The sequence below is a fragment of the Nelumbo lutea genome, chromosome 4, assembly GCF_056320005.1.
Source record: "Nelumbo lutea isolate HS-2025 chromosome 4, American lotus-T2T, whole genome shotgun sequence".
NCBI lineage: Eukaryota > Viridiplantae > Streptophyta > Magnoliopsida > Proteales > Nelumbonaceae > Nelumbo > Nelumbo lutea.
The window spans coordinates 8,507,051-8,530,100 of NC_142687.1; the positions used below are offsets into that span (position 1 = coordinate 8,507,051).

At 39.9% G+C, this 23,050-nt stretch overlaps 1 protein-coding gene across 2 annotated transcripts in view; it reads left to right on the forward strand.

Moving 5' to 3' along the window:
• The first annotated feature begins 1,789 nt into the window (after positions 1–1,789).
• The window catches only part of CSK (chloroplast sensor kinase), a 37,297-nt gene continuing 16,036 nt past the window's right edge, over positions 1,790–23,050 (forward strand). For both annotated transcript variants that reach the window (XM_088983700.1, XM_088983701.1), the window contains exons 1-3: positions 1,790–2,473; positions 2,782–2,952; positions 3,106–3,423. In XM_088983700.1, the coding sequence (XP_088839826.1) occupies positions 1,880–2,473; positions 2,782–2,952; positions 3,106–3,423 (1,083 nt within the window). In that variant the 5' untranslated portion in view covers positions 1,790–1,879. The remainder of the gene's footprint in view (positions 2,474–2,781; positions 2,953–3,105; positions 3,424–23,050) is intronic.

Below are 23,050 nucleotides of genomic sequence, written 5' to 3' on the forward strand. Positions count from 1 at the left end.
CCCCATTCAAGAAAAATATGAAATATGTCATTCAAAAGCTTGGTTTTCAATAATGATAATATATGGTTTAAAATTTATATTATCTTTATTTATTCAATTGAGAAATTTAATAAGTAGATTATCATAATTTATTAATATGTGGTTCAAGTTTTGTCATTTTAATTTAAATTTTGTAAATATTGCCTTTTACACTATTTATTATGTACAAATATTGAAATGAAAAAAAAAATGATCAAATCACTTAAGTAACTCGATGGTCAATTGAGACTGTGGATTTTATAACCTCGAGTGCTTGGATTCAAATCTTCACATCCTTTAAAATACTTTGGGGTTTATTTCAAAACAAGTCTAGTTTCAACAAGGCCAATTCACTGGGTCAGTTCAAGTAGGGTAAACCCCTAGACCTTGGAACTAACATGAGTGGGGGTTACTTCCAAGAATTTAGAACCAGACCCTACCCTATAACAGGTCAGGTAGGGCCAGTTTAAGGTCAGCTCCCAATAGAATTTACCTATTTGCTCACCCCTAGATAATGACAAGCAGATTGGCAAATATCTCCCCAATATCTTGTTTTCTTTCATCAACAATGAATTGTTGCAACAACTTGAAGACTTATTGATCCCCATCTCCAACATTATCTTCCTCACATTGATTACTTCATGTTTTCCAACCAGCTCTCTTCATAGGATTCTTGCACCTAAAGGCAGGTAGCTGCAAACCACCCAATAGCATAGGTGAACCATTTCCTCCAATGGTTGACTGATGTGTATACTTTGTGGTGCTTACCTATTAGTACATACATGAAAAACGGCGATGAAAATCATTTTACCAAACAACATAGTGTTATCTTTTTTTCTTTGTGAAAAAGGGGTATTGGAAGGATGGGTGTTTTTTCTTGAAAATCGGTCTCAAAAAGTGCCAATGCTTTCAAACACCATGTTAATAAAAATATGGACACCTGATTTATAGATATCACATCAGCACCCCATAAGATGCTCCCACATGCACCTCACATGCACATTTGAGCGTGCATTGAGAACATCTGTGGATGTCATTGGGAATAGGGGTGCCAATGGACTTTTGGATTAGACTCTATCTAAACCAAAATCAATTTGGATGGATTAGACAGACCAACATGACATATTGAATTGGACCAGTCCAGATTTGATGGTCTAAAGTATTTATTGGATTGGACTGGATCCGATTCATCCATAATGAATTTATATGGGATTGGATTGGATGGAGCCAATATCTGGTCCATTAATAGAATATAAGAATATAGGTTTCAATGGATTGAGTTAGAATTAATCTAATAAAAATAAATTTGAACAGATTGAATTTGACCAAATCCAAAATAATACAAAATATACATTAGATCGGATTAGACCTAATCCATTTATAATAAACTCATATTGAACTTCATCACATTGTACCAAAATGCAGTCCAATTGACACCATTGAGAGAGATTGCCATACACGACCGAGATGTGTTGTGGCGCGTTGTAGGGCCAATGTGAACTCGATTTATCACCTCATACTCGTTGGCTGCATGTAAAATTTTCCGGTATCATATATTTCAGGTATCATATCGAGCAATCTCCCAAACAATGCTGTTGTTGGGCATTCCGACCGTCCGATTCATCCAATCCGCTCCAATACTATTTAGGTGTTAAATAGATTCCAATTAAAGGATTGTTCAAGAGATACGTTATACAGTCCGTGTTGAATCTTTCGTTGTACATAGTGAACCCATCCATTAAATCCACTTACCATCCGAGGGCTGGCTCGTTGTCACTAATCTGTTTCAGCGTTGTGCGGAATCGAACCCCGCAACCAGCACTTTGGGGAAAAGGGGAACTGGGGAAGTTATTAATGGTGCATGGCACCGAATACCGAAAAAGAAAATCCACTAAAATCCACTTCGTTCGATTCCGGTCTCCCATTTCGCGGGGAGGGGCATTTCATCATCTACTCCAAGACGATGCTGCTCTCTGCAATTACCCCCAAAATTCTTTTGTACAACCCCAGCAACGGAAACTCCAGCAATCTCGTCCCTTGTTCCAACAACAAGCCCATACTCCAATTTCAGAACTCTTGCCGGGAGAACGCTTTTGTAGCGCAGAGGCAAGGTGCCCTAACTTATTCTTCATCTTCTTCACTCGCAAATGGCACATCCGAGGATAACCGGTGCCTTCAAAACGCCAACTCTGGTGCTGAAACGTTTCGTCACGTCAGCCATGCTGGTTCAGTCGATGATGGTGAAGAAGAAAAGGAACAAGGCGGATTGGTTTCTTCGGCTTCTGCGGTTGCAGCGGCTATACGCATTGCTTCCACATCTCCGGTGGAATTTGTACAGAGGGTTGAAAAAGATGGAAAAAATGGGTTGGTCTTACCGAGCCCAGATTTCCAGAGACTCTGTGTAGAGCAGCTCGACCTTTTCCGGAGAATTGTCGATCCAGATTCCGTGCTATCGGTCAGTTGATTTTATAGTCTTCACATCAAGAACATTTTCATTTTTTTTTTTAATTCCATGTCCAGCTTAATTCTTGAAAACTTTTCTAGCTAATGGGAGTTCGTAAGAATTAAAGGAAGAACTATGAACTGGAAACTTTATGAGGAATTACACTGCCTTGGATATTCTAATTATAACAATACCATGTGTGGGCTGTCTTGCAAACCGCATTTTTTATGGGGTGTTAATTAAATACCGATTATTCATCTAAATAACTTTATTCAAGGACTCCTTTTTTTTTATTATTTTTGACGTGAGCAATTCTATAGGTTTATGTAAGGCCAGCTGGTAGTTATGTTATGGACCGGTTAGAGCTTCGACGGGTTACTTACTATCCGCGAACGACCGTGGCTGAAAGATCTGACATTGTGATAGTAATTGGTAATTTTGGTGTTCCAACGGGCTTACGTGCAGCTGAAGCTGCACTCTCAAATCAGCAAGTATGTTTTTTTTTTTTTTTTCCTGTTAACCTGATTCTGCTAGTAGAGTTTGTACAATAACATCTGTGAGTTTTTTTTTTTCATTATTTATTTATTTATTTTTTATTTTTTGATGGCAATGTGCATTGAATTTGGGATGCTGTTCTCTTGTAGATTAAAATGATACCTGAAAGTAGAGCTGTAGTTTTCCCTATGGTGAAACATCCATTTGTCGTGGGCTTTTTGGTTGCTGAGCTTCCTATGATGGATTCTGAAACTTCTGGGAATGCTGAAAGAGACAGACATGATATGCCTCTATGTACATCACCGGACGAATCTTGTACATCTGCTCCCCTTTTGGATAGGAAATCGTGGGAAGTTGAGACTCTCAAGGAAGATCTATTGAGAAGATATTACAAGTTAACAGCTGAACAGAGATCTAATGCTATTAATATTTCTCGCTCTCTGGCAATGGCATATGTGATGGATCAGGTAGCTTTTATCATCACTTTACCGAAGTCTTCAACCTGCTAGAGTGATTTGTTTTGCAGCATATGATTGGATGATAACATATTTAATTTATGGCAAAGGCATTGTTAAAATGGTGCAGAAGTTGATTGTTGCGATTTTACATCACCCATTGCCATCAACATGTGAAAATAACCCTCTTCTCTCAAATAGTGATTCTTTGGAGTAGAATTTTAACCAAAGTACCAAACATTGTCTTATATTATGACATGGTTAGGACCCATTATTTTTTTTCTTATTTTATGTTGGTATGATGTGTATTGTTTTATGGCCTTACACCCATAAAAAATTAAAAACAATGTGTATTGTCTTATGCCATGTTGCTTGGAATTTGAACAGCAGGGGTTGCCAATATATTAACGAAGTCTTTTTAGATCATGTTGGAGCAATTTAGTATGACTTGTATACCAACTTTATAACTTTGGTATGGCATTCTCAACAAATACATACACAAAAGAAAAAAAGGTAAAAAGAAAAAAAAAACATGTGCAGACAGTAATATATACTGTCATATGAGGATTGATAAAATGCTCAATAATGGTTGTCTCTTACATGAGATGGTCAGACAGATAGTGAGGCAAACATGTTTATATTGGATAAAAAAGGCTTTTTATTTGATTGATCCTATGTTTGGAGGATACAAAGGCTTTAGAAAGAAAATAAGAGAAAAATATTCATCTTTGTTTGATTGAATAATGTGGTTGGAGTTTGTCTTTTGACAGTCATTTCAAAGGCTAATGAAAGTAGGGATGCTAGTTGGATTGCTCAATTTGAAGAACTTCAACCACATCAGGCTTGGGACTGTTGAAATTTTAACAAATTTTCAACCCAACCCAACCCAAGTTGCACTCCTAAATGAAAGGTAGGTCTGGGAAACCTGGTAAGATGGAGGGACCAATGCATATTGACTGAAAAATCTTTCCCGTTCTTTTGATCCATGTGTGTCTTATGTTTTTAAAGGCTATAATAGTTAACGAAAGGTAGATCCTTGAAATCTGATAAAATGGAATAGAGAGTATATCAAATTCTCAATTTTTGCCATATCCGGACTGCTAGCGCTAGGTGAGTTATACATTGAAAATAGTATTGCTCTTTTCTTTCCATAAGCACCAAAAGATTACGAATTGAACAAAATTTCAAAGTATGCATTATCCTCTTCTAGAGAACCCTTGGGCGAATCACTAGAAGGTGGGTCAAGGGCCTTAAGAGGAGGCAAATATTAATGTGGTCCTCTGTTCCTGTGGTGATCATTTGGTTGATTTGGGAAGAAAAAATAGGAGAATCTTCCATAACAAGGGAACAAAGGAGGATGAATTCTTGAGGCTGCGTTTTGGAATCGGTGTAAAAGTACACCGGTGACGTTTTACACTGAACCATGAAGAAGTGTGTTATGTGCTTTAGTAGAACTCACCCCTAAAAGCTAGCTGTTAGGGAGGGAACCCAAACACATATATACCCCACAACAGCATCCGATACTACCAACATGGGACAAATGGATCGTAACAAAGTGACCGTTGCACTTTTGAAAAGCGTGATGTGATTGGTGTAAAGTTTTACATCGATTTTATCAATGTAGTATTTACATCGATAATCAATGTAAAACTTTACATTTGATGGGGTTTTACATTGGTTCATGACGTAAAACTCCACTCCATCCAAACACACACAAAACTGAACCGGAGTGGATTTTTACGTCGATCATGATTACACACTCCTTCCAAACACCGACAAAATCGAACTGGCGTAAACTTTTAAATCGTTCTTGATTTACACCGATTCCAAACACAACGGTAAGGAGGAGTATCTTGGGTAGGACCTATGCTTGGGTGCTAGTGACAAAGGAGCTTGAAGGAATGACTTTTCATTCCTGTTCATCAGCTGACTTGTTGTTTGGATGTTAGGTAGTTTAGTGTTTGGGTTTGTTATGTTGGTGCATCTGTTTAAGTAGACGTTCAAGACTGCTATCAGCCTTGAACCCTAATAGATTTCAGGTTCGAAAATAGAAGAAAAAGTATAGAGAAGAGAGAGCAGTAGAACACAAGGGTTGAAAGGAGGGACAAAATCTTAATGTTCTACCGCCGCCACTTCTATTTAGTATTTATAGGTTATGCTCATTACATGGAAAGGACAGATCTGCCCTTAGCATTTTACATAACAAATAGAACAAAATAAAATTGAAATAACCAATTGACCACCAGCTAACCCTAGGATGACTAGAACACATTTTATCCTACGAACACAGTGGGACCATAGCTGTGGGGCCCACATCAGTGTTCTCTACACTCCCCCTCAAGTTGGGAATAAATGTTTATCATTTCCAACTTGGAGAGATCCGCCTTTAGCTTCTTCCTTGGTACAACTTTGGTGAGGATATCTGCTAGCTGCATGTTGGATGTGATGTACGGGAGACACACTTCTTGTGATGAGACCCTCTCTCGTACAAAATGTCGATCAACTTCAATATGTTTAGTTCTGTCATGCTGCACTGGATTGTGTGCTATATTAATAGCCGCTTGATTATCACAATGCAACATCAGGGGCTTCTCATACTCAATACCCAACTCCTCAAGTAGTGATCTCAGCCATAGAATTTTAGCCACTCCGTTAGCCATTGACTTGTATTCAGCTTCAGCACTAGATCGGGAGACAACACTCTGTTTTTTACTCTTCCAAGAGACAATGTTACCTCCCACAAGGGCACAATATCCAGAGGTAGACCTTCTGTCATCAACACTCCCAGCCCAATCGACATCTGTATAGACCTCCACCTTCATGTGGTCATTGTTCTTGAACAATATACCTCTATCTGGGCATCTCTTCAAGTATGCTAATATTCTTTTTGCTGCAAGAAGATGCGTGGTTCTAGGAGAATGCATGTATTGGCTGACAACACTAACTGCATAACTGATATCTGGCCGAGTGAGACAGAGATATAGGAGCTTTCCCACTAATCGCTGGAACATAACTTTGTTTTCAAGAGGCTCCCCACTCTCTGCACTAATCCTGTGGTTCTATTCAATGGGTGTATTCGTAGGCTTGACACCTAACTTTCCAGTTTCCGCCAACAGATCCAGAACATATTTCCTCTGAGAGACAAAGATCCCCTGTTTAGATCTAACAACCTCAATACCCAAAAAATACCGTAGTGCACCAAGATCTTTCACCTCAAACTCTTGATAAAGAAGCTGTTTGAGGGACTCAATCTCATAGCTATCATTTCCTGTTACCACAATATCATCAACATATACTGCAAGTAGTGTCAGAGAGGACTCCACCCTCTTGATGAACAGTGTATTATCTGATTGGGCCTATATATAATCGAACTTTCCAAGGGCTAATCTGAATCTATCAAACCAAGCTCTAGGTGACTGCTTCAAACCATACAATGCCTTATTGAGCCGGCAGACCTTCTTACCTGTCTCTGTATCATAGAATCCAGGAGGTAACTGCATGTAAACCTCTTCCTGCAGGTCCTCATTCAGAAAAACATTTTTAACATCCATTTGGTACAAAGGCCAAGTGTGGCTTGCTACAAGAGATAATAGAACTCGAATGGTGGTCATCTTGGCTACCGAGGCAAAGGTCTCCAAGTAATCTATACCATATGTCTGGGTGAACCCTTTTGCAACTAACCGAGCTTTGTACCTCTCAGTGGAGCCATCCGCATTGTGCTTCACAGTAAATACCCATCTGCATTCAACTGGTTTCTTTCTTTTGGGCAGATCAACTAACTCCCAGGTATTATTTTTCAATAGGGCATCAATTTCAACTTGCATTGCACCTCTCCACTCTGGGACTGATAGGGCTTCTTGCACTGTTCTTGGAATAGGGACATTGGCAACGAAAGTAAGATAGGACCTGTAGGAGGGAGATAGGCGATCATAGGATAAAAACTAGGAAATGCAGTGGGCTGTAGATGTGGTGCATTGTCGTTTCCCTTTACGGACGACGATGGGAAGGTCAAGGTCGTTGGTAGTAGGTGAAGTGGCAACAGTGGAAGGAGTCTTTGTGGGCCCTGTGACTGTAATACCTAGACTTGGAGCCGCAGAAGAGGTTGGAGCTGGCCTGGACCGTTGATAATCGGGATCAACCTGCCTGCATCGCCTGTGATAGACTCTCAACTCTTGATCCCTCTGACCACACTCACTACTGCAGCCCTCATCACCCAATGGAATAGGTAAAGGAACAACCCCAAAAGTATTAACTCTACCCTCACTGCGCTCCCCCTGAAGAAAAGGACCCAAATCCCCACTCTCACTGCTCTCCCCCTGAGGAGAAACCCGAGAATAATAGGGTGTCTCCTCAAAGAAATTGACATCCATGGAGACAAACTTCTTCCCTAAGACAGGGTCATAGAAACGATAACCCTTTTGAGTTTGTGCATAACCAAGAAAGATGCATTTGGAGGCCTTTGGTTCGAACTTGGAGTGATGGGGTCCGAGAAGTTGAACAAAACATGTACAACCAAATGTTTTAAGGGGAACAGTAAACAACTCCTCATTTGTGTATAGAAGGGAAAAATGAGGTTTCATATCAAGAACCCGGGAAGGAACCTGATTAATAAGATATACCGCGCTGTGAGGATAGTATCACCCCAGAAGCGAATAGGGACATTGGAGGTAAACATAATACTTCTAGCCACCTCCAAGATGTGCCTATTCTTCCTTTCTGCAATCCCATTCTGCTGAGGTGTATGAGGGCAAGTGCTCTGGTGGATAACCCCATGATGAAGAAGGTAAGATGCTAATGGCTTAGCAAAGTATTCCTTTGCATTATCAGATCTAAGAACTTTGATCTTGGCATCAAACTGGGTTAGGATCATTTGGTGGAAGTTTTGGGTCAGGGCGGGAACCTCATCTCGTGAACGCAAAAGATAAACCCAAGAAAACCAAGTATGGTCATCAACAAATAACAAAAAATATCAGTATGCACAATATCAAAAGAACTATTACTCCTTTTATTACTCAATAAATAAGAGTTTCTACAATGTTTAGCAAATTCGCAACTTTCACATTTCAACTGGGACAACTCAACAGACTTAAACAAAGTAGGAAACATACTCTTTAAGGATTGAAAAGACAAATGACCCAATCGGTTATGCCAAAGCATAACCGGACTTACAATCTGAGAAACAAGCGACTTCTTATCCACTGACTCTTCTCGACGAGAACTCTCCCCGAGCAGATAGATCCCATTCGTCTCACGGCCAGTCCCAATCACCTTCTTCGTCTCCAGGTCCTGAAAAACACATCGGTTAGGGAAGAAAGTTACTGAGCAGTTTATATGTTTGGTAATACTACTAACTGAAAGAAGGTTAGTATCAAGCTTAGGAACATGCGAGACAGAAGACAGGGAGATAGTATCTGATAGCTTGATGTCACCCTTGCCAGAAATGGGGACAAGAGAGCCATCAACAATAGATACTTTATCCCTACCAAGAGATAAATGATAAGTGGTAAACAATGAAGGCAAGCTAGTCATGTGGTCGGATGCACCTAAATCTATTACCCAATAGGGTTCAGTAGTACCTAGAGCTGAGGCATGGTAGGCTGAGGCTCGAGTACCTGAATGTGCGAAAGCAGATGTGGCAGGGGCTGATGGTGACTACGGTGGCTGAGTTGAGTTCCCAACTTCCTTTTCCAACTGTATTAGAGCAGCCCGAACTGCAGCTAAGGTCTCTAAGGGTGTGCCTCTTGTGCCAGACGAGGATGCTGAATCAGTAGTCACAACCACGTGAGCATTACCCTTCTTGCTTCTCAACTTTGCCGGGACCAAATGAGGATGCAGCTTCCAACATGTTTTTTTTGTGTGTTTGGGTTTCTTACAATGCTCACATACCACATCCCTTTTATCTTCCTTCTTCCTGTCCCTTTCTGAATCACTCCCTAATTTGGGTTTAACAGCTACAATGGCCGGTGTAAGAGGCTGAGGTTGCATCATGACTTTCCTCTTGGTCTCTTCACTATGCACTAAGGAGTATGCCTGGGAGAGGGTCACACTATCTCTAGTCAAAATCTGTTGCCGCACAATATCATACTCTGAATTCAGGCCTGCCAGAAACTCAAACACCCTGTTTGTCTCGACTTGCTTTCTTTGGGTCTGTGCATCTTTGGGACTCTCCCACTCAAGAGTCTCTAAGTGATCAATCTCATGCCATAGGGACTTCAAGGTAGAGAAGTAGACCGAAACCGGTTTCTCTCATTGTTTAAGAGTATTCACTTCACATTTCAATTCATATGCTCTGGCAACATTAAGGGGTTGGGAATAAGTTTATTTGATAACATCCCATATCTCCTTGGCTGTCTTTGCCCACAAGTAATTTCGGCTGATATGAGGCTGCAGAGAATTACACAGCCATGTCATAACCAAGTAGTTTTCTTGGACCCACTTGGTATACATGGGGTCTCCCTTGGAGGGTTCTCTCACATCTCCCAAGAGATACCCTAATTTACCCTTTCCCCCAATAGCCATCATGGCTGATTGGGCCCATTCCAAATAGTTTGATCCATCAAATCTTACGGTTGGAATATGAAAACCTGTCTCAGAAATACCACCATAACTGCTGTTCCCAAAACTGCTTTCTGCCTGATTCTTAAATAATTTGGAGAATAATCTGATATGCTGAAGTAGAATTAGGGTTTTAATCAGTCCTTAAAAAAATTCTCAGCCGCACATTCCAGGCAGTATCGTACAGATATGACTTGTAGTAGGGCTAATATGAAACCTTAAAACTGATCAATGCTGAGGAGAAAACTTAAGAAGAGCTTCACAGGTAGATCACAAGGCTCGGCTCAGCATTAGGGTTTGCCACAGGGTTAAGACAAAACCCTAGAGAATAGAAAGAAGAAAACCCTAGAGTGGTACGACCGCCCTTTCTAGATAGGTCCAACCTATCTTCTCTGATAGTACTTCTCTCAGAAAATAAAATAACTTACAAGAGAATGCTGTTCGCTGCCTTCCAAGGTTACCCGAACCCTAGCCTTCTCTGATTCTTCCTAATCACCAACACTCTGCAACTGTGGCAAGTTTTCAACAGCTGCTAAACCCTCTGGCGATCTCCAAGAATCAGTCAACGAACTCTACTTTCTCAGCTTCCAGCCCTAGATGGTTCTCATGTGGTCGGTTGGACTAGAATCACATGAGAAACCCTAGCTCTGATACCAAGTAGACATTCAAGACTGCTATCAACCTTGAATCCTAATAGATTTCAGGTTCGAAAATAGAAGAAAAAGTATAGAGAAGAGAGGAGAAAGAGAAGAGAGAGCAGTAGAACACAAGAGTTGAAAGGAGGGACAGAATCTTAATGTTCTGCCGCCGCCACTTCTATTTAGTATTTATAGGTTATGCTCATTGCATGGAAAGGACAGATCTACCCTTAGTATTTACATAACAAATAGAACAAAATAAAACTGAAATAACTAACTGACCACCAGCTAACCCTAGGATGATGACTAGAACACATTCTACCCTATGAACACAGTGGGACCATAGCTGTGGGGCCCACATCAGTGTTCTCTACAGTTTACTCTATTAGAGCCCCTTACTTTATCTGGGTTCCATGATACCAGCTTGTATTGTAGCCGGTCTGTTGCACTCTTATTACCGTCCTCATGAAAAATGGCTTTGCCTTTATTTTTACATAATAGTCATTATTGCCCAAATGAACTGACAAAGCAGCCAATTCTTGTTGTAAAAGGAGCAGGTGGGAAGGAGTTGAGGGACCAATTCTTCATAAAAATGCCATTAACATTTATGTAGGTCTCATTCTCTTGGTATAGATTGTCACATGAAGAGGCTAATGAAGGTGGGAAAATTAGGGGTTCAAAATGGGTCCTCTGCTCCTATGTGTGATAAGTAGCAGGGTTTTTTCATTGATAAAAAAGGTAGCATGTTTTTTCTAAAAATGTCCCATTAGAATAACCCAAATTCTCCTATTTCCCTTCACCACAAAGATATCATTGTTTTTGTCTGCCTGATTTGTCCAGGCCATAAGGAGATTTGCCTCCTAATTATTTACATGTGATTTAATCATTTAACCTGGGGATTCTATGCAACTTTGTCAGTCATAACCTCACAACAGTCCTAAACCAACAAGTTACCAAAATGCAACTCGTTTTCCAATTTCAACTTCAGAAGCAGACCTTGTTTGATCCCTAAGGTATGCCATGCCACATCAATTCAGCACATGAATTTTTTCCTTCGGGCTTCTCCTCTTCCAAAGAAAGTTGTGGGTCTTGGTGATGCAGCCCCTAATGATGCATTGAGAAATCTTGTAAAAAATGATGCATTGAGAAGTACCGAGTCAGACCCTTCTTTGTTGTTTCTTTTCTATGTCCACTTATCCTCTTGTTAGCCAGACATTGTAACAAGGGCTGTTTTTAATATCATAATGTGTCCCACTATTGGAGAAAGGTTGTTTTTAGAAGTTGAAAACGGAAATCTACTTGAATGCAAACATGTTCCATTACATTTTGCTGAAGAATATCCTCTAGATCCCAAGGAAGCAGTGCCAGATTGACACTTATCGTAGTCTTTACACAAACTCATTAACTTAATTTAATTGGATGTTTGGAAACACATTTAAGCAGAAAGATAATATAGTACGGTAGTACCTATAAAGTTCCTCTAGAAATTATTTGATAAAACAACGAATGATAACCACAAACTGGATGTGAATGTTTAGCAAATCAAGTCAAATTAATGAAATGGATATGGTCCCTCTTATTGGGATTTGGGCAGTAGACTCAATGTTAAGAATTTGTAATTACCTGATTTGATAATTGTGATTGGAAAGTCATAGTGTGCATGTTGGGTAGCTGCCCAACTCAGATCCTCTTCGAGGGAGGATAACCTCCAGAATAGGGGAAAGTGAGAGTGAAGAGAGGAGGTCAAATCTTCTTATTATCTCCTTATTGTAAGTACACCCTTGTACTTGTATTCAATATTGCCTTCAATTTAACTGATTTACATCAGAATTATAACAATTTGCCAACTTGTTTGATTCAGTTAACTCCAGCTGTCTTTGCACTGGCTTCCTTATGCTGAGGTGGCCTTAATTGATTGACAACAGAATTGTAACAACTTGCCAACTCGTTTGATTTAGTTAACTCCAAGTTGATTCATTTAATTCTGTTAGAGTTAGCCGAATAAGGGTAGATTAGTCATCTCACCTTGGTTAAGTTATAAGCTTATGTGGCAGTCTTATTAGAGGTTCTCTATCCCATACTTAAGTAGGGGCAGTTTAGTCCTTGTACATTTAATTAGAAGCCTAATCACTATTAAGAGGTCGACTGATAGGGTTTAGCTATCAAGTTCGACAGTTCTTTCATCTTCTTCTTCTTCTTCTTCTCTTCTCTTTCTTCTTCTCCTTACTAGTTCGGACTACAGTAGCTACAGTGAAAACATGGTAACAGAGCGTGACAACTTCAGTTCATGACCTGTTTTAGTTTGTGACAACTTCAGTTCGTGCTTCAGTTCTCTCCTTTTCTTCTCTGGGCTGTCAATGGAGAAATGTGATTCGTCCCAGGCCTGAAACATCACAGTTTTTTTCTGGTGCTCAGAACCTTCTTTCCTAAGAAAACAACTTCAGCAGTGAATGGTTGGCTGAAGCTCTCAAACGAAGGTTGGTTATCTCTCCTCTGTGTGCTGTTGGTATTTCTGGGTTGAAAATCTTCAAGAACTTGAGAGGACTGATTAGAACCTAGAAAACTAAATTGGTTGTTGCCCTGGTTCTTGGAAAAAATTCCAAGAACAGGTTGTGTTTACAGTGACCAAATGGTGTAAGGGCTGCTACTGTAGGTGGCCGAATGGTGCAAGGTGTAATGCAATGGTACCGGTTGAGTTTTTTTTTTTTTTTTGTTGGTCTTGTGGTGCCCTCTTAAAAGCGTTAAAGCAGGTCTGTATTGTGTGTGACAGCTATGGCTGTGTGGTGGTGCTTGTAATGCACGAACTCTTGACAGCAGTAGTGGTGTGACAGCTAGTTGAGTTTTTGCTAAGTAGTTGTGGTGGTGCTTGTAATGCACAAACTCTTGACAGCAGTAGTGGTGTGACAGCTAGTTGAGTTTTTGTTGAGTAGTTGTAAATGAGCTTGCATGTGGTTAGTAAGTGCTGAGTTAATGTCAGTGTAGTCTGTGTTTTTTTTTTTTTTGTGAAATCAGTAGTGGTGTGGATAAGAACAAAGGCGTGTGTATCTATCATTGTGTTTAGGGACTGTTGTAGGTTCTGGAACATCAAACTCTTGACAGTAGCACTTAGTTGGTGATTGGGAATTCAGATTAGAGGCAGCATTGAAAGAGTATCATGGCAGCAATGGGAGATGGTTGTAGTGATCAGAAACCTAGTGTGGTGGTTTCCTCTGACTATCTAGGTGTACAGATGACCTCAATTAAACTGAATGGTGAGAACTATGTTTCATGGGCCAAGTCGGTGGAAGTTTTTCTCAAGGCAAAGAGAAAAGTGAAGCATGTGAAAGAAGAGAAACCACCGGCTGACTCTCCAGGGTTTGATGATTGGGAACAGGAGGATGCTCAAATCATGACATGGCTATGGAACAGTATGGAACCCAAAATAAGTGCCAACTTCATGTTCTTAGATACAATTAAGGACATATGGGAACATGCCAAGAAGCTGTATTCTGGGCAAGATAATACTACAAGGGTATATCAGCTCTATCAGGAGTACTTTGGTTTGCAACAAGGAAATAAAACCCTAGAAGAGTACTATGCCAATATGAATAACCTCAGAAATGAACTCAATGTCTATCATCCTCTCACTCCAGATGTTAAAGTTCAGCAACAACAGAGGGAACAACTAGATGTCACAAGGTTCTTAGTGGGGTTGAAATCAGAGTAGGAACCAGTTAGAGCCCAAATATTGGGGGGCTCTACCCTTCCTACACTTGAGGAAGTGTTTGCTCGGTTCCGTAGGATTTCTTTGGGACAAATAGAGAATCCCACACAGTCTGATAGATCAGCTTTTGTAACAGCCAGAGGAGGTGGACGTGGTACGAAAGGGGGAGGACATGCCTCCCGAGGAGGTCGTGGTGGTTCCATATTTGGCCGTGGTGGTGGTTGCGACTCAGGGGGAGGTCATGGCAAAGAAAAAGGCAGCTCCACAAGGAAGTGTACCCACTGTGGCAGGGAAGGACATTCCGTAAATTTCTGTTATGATCTTCATGGCCGCCCTCCCTCTAAATGGGCCAATCATGCTATTGGTGGTGGGGTTGATGTCAGTGATAATCAATAGGCAGACCTAACTCCTTCCACATCTACATCTGTTTCCGGAAGGGAGATGGTGAGTGTATCGCGTGATGAGTATGAGCGGTTCCTTCAGTCCACTTCACAGCACACTACTGCTACTCTTGCCCACTCAGGTATAGCTTGCCTGTCATCTAAAACCTCTCCTTGGATTATTGACTCTGGAGCCTCTGATCACATGACCGGGACTCTAGGTGTGTTCTCTTCTCTCTCTGAAACTTCAACATCTCAAACTGTTACCCTTGCCAATGGTTCTTCCTCTCCCATCTGTGGTGTTGGCAATGTTGACATGGCTTCTCTTTCTTTATCATCTGTTCTATATGTTCCTAAGTTTCCATTCAATCTTATGTCTGTTAGTAAATTAACCAAGACTCTTAACTGCTCTGTTACTTTTTTCCCTTCCTCTTGTGTTTTTCAGGATCTCAGGACGTGGAAGAAGATTGGTGGGGGGGCATGAAGCTGGTGGATTGTATTACCTTGACGGTGGTGGATCGTCAGTTGCACTTCAGACTTCACTCACTCCTCTACAGTGGCATTGTTGACTGGGACATCCTTCTCTCAAGGCACTCAAGATATTAGTTCTGTCTTTGAGTCATTTATCAGTGTTACAGTGTGAGTCGTGTCAGTTTGGGAAACATTGTCGTGTTTCCTTCAGTCCTAGAGTTGAAAGTCGTATGTTGAGTTCTTTTGCTTTGGTTCATTCAGATGTTTGGGGCCCGATCAAAATAGAGTCTTATAATGGTCGTGAATATTTTCTAACTTCCTTTCAACAGTATTTAGAACAGCATGGCATCATTCATCAAACTTCTTGTGCATCCACTCCTCAACAAAATGGGGTGGCTGAACGGAAGAACCGTCATCTCCTTGAAACAGCTCGGTCTATTCTTCATCATATGAGTGTTCCTAAACGGTTTTGGAGTGATGCTGTACTTACTGCGTGTTTCCTCATTAATCGGATGCCCTCCTTTATTCTTCATGGTCGGTCTCCCTTCTCTATTTTGTTTCCCACCTTGTCTCTCTTTCCATTAACACCTCGTATCTTTGGTTGTGTGTGCTTTGTTCACAATCTGAGTCCTGGAATAGACAAATTGGATGCACGCTCCATTAAGTGTGTCTTTCTTGGCTACTCTCGGACTCAAAAAGGGTACAAGTGTTACAATCCCATTACTCGGAAGTGCTATATTTGTCCTGATGTCACATTTTTTGAGTTTGTTCCCTTCTTCTTAGGAACTGAAGCATCTTCGTCTCCACTTTTACTTCCTCTTCCTCTTCCGGCCAGTGATCCCGTTCCGGGTGTTCCTGTTGGAGTTGACTTGTCATCTCATCCAGTACAGATCCCTACTGAACGACCACCAATTCGGCAAGTGTATACACGTCGAACGACACCGGCCCCTCCCCCAGCTTCTACCTTGTCTGTGGATCCTGTCGTTGCTCCTGTTGCTGAACCTTCAGGACTTGACCTACTCATTGCCTTACGGAAAGGTAAACGTAGTTCTACTCTCCATCCCATTTCCAATTTTGTTTCAGTCTCTCGCCTTTCCGTCTCACATCGCCAATTTGTTTCACTATTGTCATCTATTTCCATACCTAACAATGTCCAAGAGGCTCTTAGTTCACCTGGGTGGAGGTAGGCAATGGAGGAGGAACTCTCTGCTCTTCAACATACTCACACGTGGGAGCTCACTACTCTTCCCCCTGGTAAGCATGTTGTGGGTTGTAAATGGGTGTATACTGTTAAGTACTTGCCAGATGGTAGTGTGGAGCGTCTGAAAGCCAGACTTGTTGCTAAAGGGTATTCACAGTTGTATGGAGTGGACTATATGGAGACCTTCTCTCCAGTGGCTAAGATTAGCTCTGTCCGTGTGTTAATTTCCCTGGCAGTTATGTATGATTGGCCCTTATTTCAACTTGACATAAAAAATGCCTTCCTTCATGGTGACCTTATAGAGGAGGTATATATGGAGCAACCACCTGGGTTTGTTGCTCAGGGGGAGGCTGGTAAGGTGTGCAGACTGAAAAAGACAATTTATGGGTTGAAACAATCGCCTCGTGCTTGGTTCGGGAAGTTTAGTGAAGTGGTGAAGAATTTTGGAATGAAACAATGCCAGGTTGATCACTCAGTGTTCAGCTATGACTCAGAAGCTGGAAAGATTTTATTAGTGGTCTATGTGGATGATATTGTCATAACTGGCAGTGACAAATTGGGGATCGACAAACTCAAGGTCTTTCTGCAAAATCATTTTCAAACAAAAGACCTTGGGACATTGAAGTATTTCTTGGGTATAGAAGTTGCTAGATCAAGACAAGGTGTAAACATGTGCCAAAGAAAATATGTTCTCGATCTATTGGACGAAATAGGACTGTTAGGTGCAAAACCGGCTGAGACTCTTATGGAACTAAATGTTAAGTTGAGCGGTGATACAGGGGGAATATTTGATGATCCTGGAAGGTATAGACGACTAGTGGGGAAGCTGAACTATTTGACTATCATGAGACCAGACATCTCCTTTGCAGTCAGTGTGGTGAGCCAATTTATGCAGAACCCTCGTATATCTCACTGGGATGCAATTCTTAGAATTGTAAGATATTTGAAGGGGGCTCCAGGTCGTGGGCTATTGTATAAACCAGGAGGAAAACTTGAAGTAGTTGGGTACACGGATGCAGATTGGGAGGGCTCTGTGTCTGATAGAAGATCTAGTACAGGTTACTGCACATTTCTTGGAGGAAATCTTGTGACGTGGAAGAATAAAAAGCAGGCGGTTGTGGCTAGAAGCAGTGCTGAAGCCCAGTACAGAGCCATGGCACACACTACATGTGAATTAGTGTGGTTGAGGAATCTCCTACGAGAAATTGGGTTCCACATGGATAAACCTATGAAGTTGTACTGCGACAATCAAGCTGCGCTCTATATCTCATCCAACCCTGTTTTCCATGAGAGAACAAAGCACATAGAGATTGATTGCCACTTTGTGAGGGAGAAGGTTCTTACTAGAGAGATAAGCACAGAACATGTAAGCTCAGGTGATCAGTAGGCAGATTTGTTTACAAAAGCCTTAAGCTCAGGGAGAGTGAACTATATATGTAACAAGCTGGGATTATATGATATATATTCTCCAGCTTGAGGGGGAGTGTTAGAGTTAGCCAAATAAGGGTAGATTAGTCATCTCACCTTAGTTAAGTTATGAGCTTATGTGGCAGTCTTATTAGAGGTTCTCTGTCCCATACTTAAGTAGGGGCAGTTTAGTCCTTGTACATTTAATTAGAAGCCTAATCACTATTAAGAGGTCGATTGATAGGGTTTAGCTATCAAGTTCGACAGTTCTTTCGTCTTCTTCTCTTCTCTTTCTTCTCCTTACTGGTTCGGACTACAATAGCTACAATGAAAACAAATTCCAACTGTCTTTGCACTGGCTTCCTTATGCTGAGGTGGCTTTCTTCTCCTTCTAGAATATACTTGTAGTTCCTGCCCCCCTGTGCCTCTAACATCTCCCCCCTCCTCAAGCTGGCACTCGTCCTCGAGGTCAAGGTGTGGAAAGTGTTGCATCAGCTCGGTGCAGGGCTCCCATGTTGCTTCTTCATTTGGTACCCCTTCACATCAGACTAATGCCTCTTTAATAAAGGAAAGGCTTGACCTTGTTTCACCCATCTATATTTCAAGATGTCCTTGGGTCGTAGCTGTTTCCACCCTTCTTCTGTGAATTCCGGTAATGTTGCACATGTGGTTTGTGGATTGACAGCTTTCTTGAGGACAGAGACATGGAAAACTGGGTGTATTTTGGAGTCTACTGGCAATTCCAGCTTGTAGGCTAGTGATCCTATGTGCTGTAGAATTTTGAATGGTCCATAGAACCTAGGGGCAAGCTTGTTGTAGGGGCGGGAGGCCATTGAGGTCTATCTATATGGTTTGAGTTTTAGGTAGACAAACTCACCTTCTTGGAACTCAACAGGCCTGTGTTTTGCATCATAATAGCGCTTCATCAGTTCTTGAGCATGTGTCAAGTGTGCCTTCAGTTCATGATGCAAGACACTCATCAACCGTTGCATTAGCTGAAGACCCCTTTTCATGGGGTAGAACCAAGGATTAAGGCATCGATATGATACTCCCGATATGTGGCGTATTGTATCCGTATCCATGATCAGGATACACTACAACTGGATAAGTATCCTACGAGTCGTGCGTGTCAGTATGATATGCTTTCGTATCGGGCCGTATCGCACCATATCGGTGGAATAGTATTATGAAAACTGAAATAAATAATTTAAGATTTAAGTTTTCCAAAAAATTTAATAAAAACTAAAAACTATAAAAATAATATATTTCATCTACCTTAGATTATTTATAAATTTCATTTTACATATGTTAAAAATGAAAACATAGTATTATTTGAAAATTAGAATTATTATATAAAAATACTAAATTAATAAATTTTCCCAACAAAATTAATGGAAAACAGAAAATTATAATTATAAAAGCTGAAACGAATAATTTAAGATTTAATTTTCCCAAAAAATTTAATAAAAACTGAAAATAAAATATAATTTATTTTATCTACCTTAAATGATTTATTTGTTTTATTTTACAATTATGTGTAAAATGAAAACATATTTATTATTTAAAAAATAGTTGTTATTTAAGTAAAATACTAAATTAATAAATATACCCAAAAATTAATAAAAATTGAAAATTATAATTATAAAATTGAAATAGTGATAATTATATACAATGTTTGGATGTTCTAGAGTCCCGGTATTGTTTATTGTAATTGTTGCGAAATATAGAGGGAGAAAAGAAGAAGATTTTCTTTATTGATTATGAAAACACATTGAGCATACAACTTAAATAAGAAAAGATAGGAAAGACAAACCCCTAGAATCTCTCTCAATCAGGGATTGACTAAATCTTTCCCTTAATCCTAGGATATGACTTTCCTAAACTTATTCAAATCTAATCTTTCCCAAATTTATTAAAATCTCTTAATCAATCAAATCATATCTTTCTTAATTTGCTGCAAATCCTATCTTTCTTAATTTGCCGATATTCCCCCTCAAGTTGGTGCAAAGATATCTATCATGCCCAACTTGCTAACTTGAAGTTCAAATGGTTGTCTCAACAAGCCCTTAGTCAAAACATCTGCAACTTGCTGCGTGGTTGGTACAAACGGAGTGCATATTATTCCTTCTTCAAGCTTCTCCTTTATAAAGTGTCTGTCAATCTCAACATGTTTAGTCCTGTCATGTAGAACTGGATTATGAGCAATGCTGATAGCTGCCTTGTTATCACAATACAGTTTCATAGGAAAGCTCATTGGTCTCTTAAGATTTTCTAGCACCCTCTTTAGCCAAAGAACCTCACACACTCCTTGAGCCATTGATCTGAATTCAATCTCATCACTACTTCTAGCAACTACACTTTGCTTCTTGCTTCTCCAAGTAACTAACTTGCCCAAAGAAATGTGCAGTACCCCGAAGTTGACCTTCTATTAGTGGTCGAGCCTACCCAGTCCACATCTGTATGCACCTCAACCCCTCTCTTTTTATTTTTTTTGAAGAAGAGTCCTTTTCCTGGTGTGCCTTTTAGATACTTAAGAATTCGATACACAACTTCAAGATGCTCTTCGTACGGGGAGTGCATAAATTGACTCACCATGCTCACAGCGAAGGCAATATCAGGACGTGTATGTGACAAGTAAATCAATCTTCCTACCAGCCTTTGGTATCTTCCTTTATCTATTGGAACCCCATCTTTAACTTCTCCTAGTTTAGTATTAACTTCTATCGGAGTGTCTGAAGGTTTGCGTCCACTCATTCCAATTTCTTTCAAGAGATCTAGAATATATTTTCGTTGCGAAACCACAATGCCCTTCTTTGATCTTGCCACTTCCATTCCAAGAAAGTACCTTAGCTGGCCTAAGTCTTTAATATCAAATTCCTTGGCTAAGCTCTGCTTTAGTCTGTTCATCTCTTCAATATCATCTCCAGTCAAGATTATGTCATCAACATAGACAATCAGAACCGAAACCTTGTCTTTGGTGGATCTTTTTGTGAAAAGAGTATGATCAGATTGTCCTTGACCATATCCTTGACTTTTAACGAACCTTGTGAATCTTTCAAACCAGGTTCTAGGAGACTGTTTAAGTCCATATAGAGACTTTTTCAGCTTGCATACCTTTGTTCCAAACTTCTCAGTGAAACTAGGTGGAGGCTCTATATATACTTCTTCCAAGTCTCCATTCAAAAAGGCATTCTTCACATCCAGCTGATTTAGAGGCCAGTCAAGATTAGTTGCAACAGATAAGAGTACTCGAATTGTATTTAGCTTCGCCACTGGAGAAAAGGTCCCAGAGTAGTCCACTCCATATGTCTGAGTAAAGCCTTTAGCTACCAGGCGAGCCTTGCATCTCTCCAAGGATTCATCTGAGTTGTACTTCAGAGTGAACATCCATTTACAACCAACAATTGTCTTTCCATCCGGCAGATCCACTTTCTCTCAAGTAGCATTCTTTTCCAAAGCTCTCATCTCCTCAATAACAAATTCTTTCCACTCGGGAACATTTAGAGCCTCCTGGATACTGTTAGGAATGGATATACTAGACACTTGTGAAATAAATGCACAATATGAAGGTGAAATATTTTTGTAAGATACAAAATTTGACAGAAGATGTTTTGTACAAGACCTAACACCTTTCCTAAGAGCAATGGGAAGATCAAGTTGACTGGAAGAATTAGAATTACCTGGAGGAATATTTTCAGGGATTTTTGGAGAATTATCATGATTTTCATGATCCATCCTCAGATCAGATTCTTGTTGATGCTACAGAATAGTGCCTCTCCTTTTCTATGCTAGATATTCCCTTGAATATACAAGGCCTATATACTGTTTCGCACGCATCTTTGTTGTTTCAGCTTTTTCATTTTGAGGTGACATCACCAAAGGTTGTTCATTTTCAATATTTAATTCATTTGTTTCCACTAACTTTGTATTTTTTGCCTCTCTTTTGGTGACTGGTTGTGAGGAACATCATTATGGACAAATTCAAACATTAAATCAGAACCATCTAAAAAACCATCTTCACTAGTGTTGCTCTCCCCCTGAAGATGGGAGTTGTTGTAGTACGAGGTTACTTCAAAGAATGTGACATCCATAGTCACAAACATCATTTTCAAAACTGGATCAAAGCATTTGTAACCTTTCTGATTAGTGGGATAGCCTACAAAAATACATTTATGTGCTTTTGGATCAAGTTTTGAATGTTTAGGATCATGGTTATGAACAAATGCCACACTTCCAAAAATTTTTAAGGGAATGTTTGTCACTTGCCGAGAGTTTGGAAAACAATCAATGAAAACCTGTATGGGTGTTTTAAAATCCAAAATTCGTGTAGGTAGTCTATTAATCAAATAAGTGGTTGTTAAAACGGCTTCTCCCCAAAGATACTTAGGAACCTTAGTTTGAAAACTTAGGGCTCTAACAACTTCAAGGAGATGTTTGTTTTTCCTTTCAACCACCCCATTTTGTTGAGGTGTATTATTATACGAACTTTGGTGTACAATTCCTTTCTCAGCAAAAAAATTCCCTAACACATTGTTAAAAAATTCCTTTCCATTATCACTTCGAAAAATTTTAATCTGAGTCTGAAATTGTGTTTGAACCATGTTATAGAAGTTTTTGAACACAGTTTCAGCATCAGATTTCTCTTTTAAAAGGAAAACCCAAGTGACCCTAGTATGATCATCAATAAAAGTAATGAACCAACATTTTCCAGAAAGAGTTGTTACTCTAGAAGGGCCCCAAACATCACTGTGAATCATGGTAAATGGTTTTGATTTTTTATATGGTTGAGACTAAAAAACAGCACAATGATGTTTTGCTAATTCACAAGATTCACACTTGAAAACTGAATGACTTTTATTCATGAATAACTTGGGAAATAGATGCTTTAAATATTGAAACTAGGATGTCCTAATCGATAATGCCATAACAAAACTTCACTGTCACTAGAAACAGAGATAGAGCTGAAACAAGTCTGTCGGTCTTGCCTTCCAAAGGTTGATCATTTATTAAAGAGGTAGAGACCACGATCCTGTTTAGCACCCTCAATCATCTTCCCCGAGGTTAAATCTTGAAATTCACAACAAGAAGACCAAAAATTAACTTGACAATTATGATCAAGGGTTAGTTTGCTGACTGATAAGAGATTGTATGATAGGTTAGGAACATGCAGAACATCTTTGAGGTTTAGAGAAGGAGAAATAGATACAATTCCTTTCCCAACAACAGTAGCAAAGGAACCATCTGCAATCTTAACCTTTTGATTCCTTGCACAAGGTGTATATGA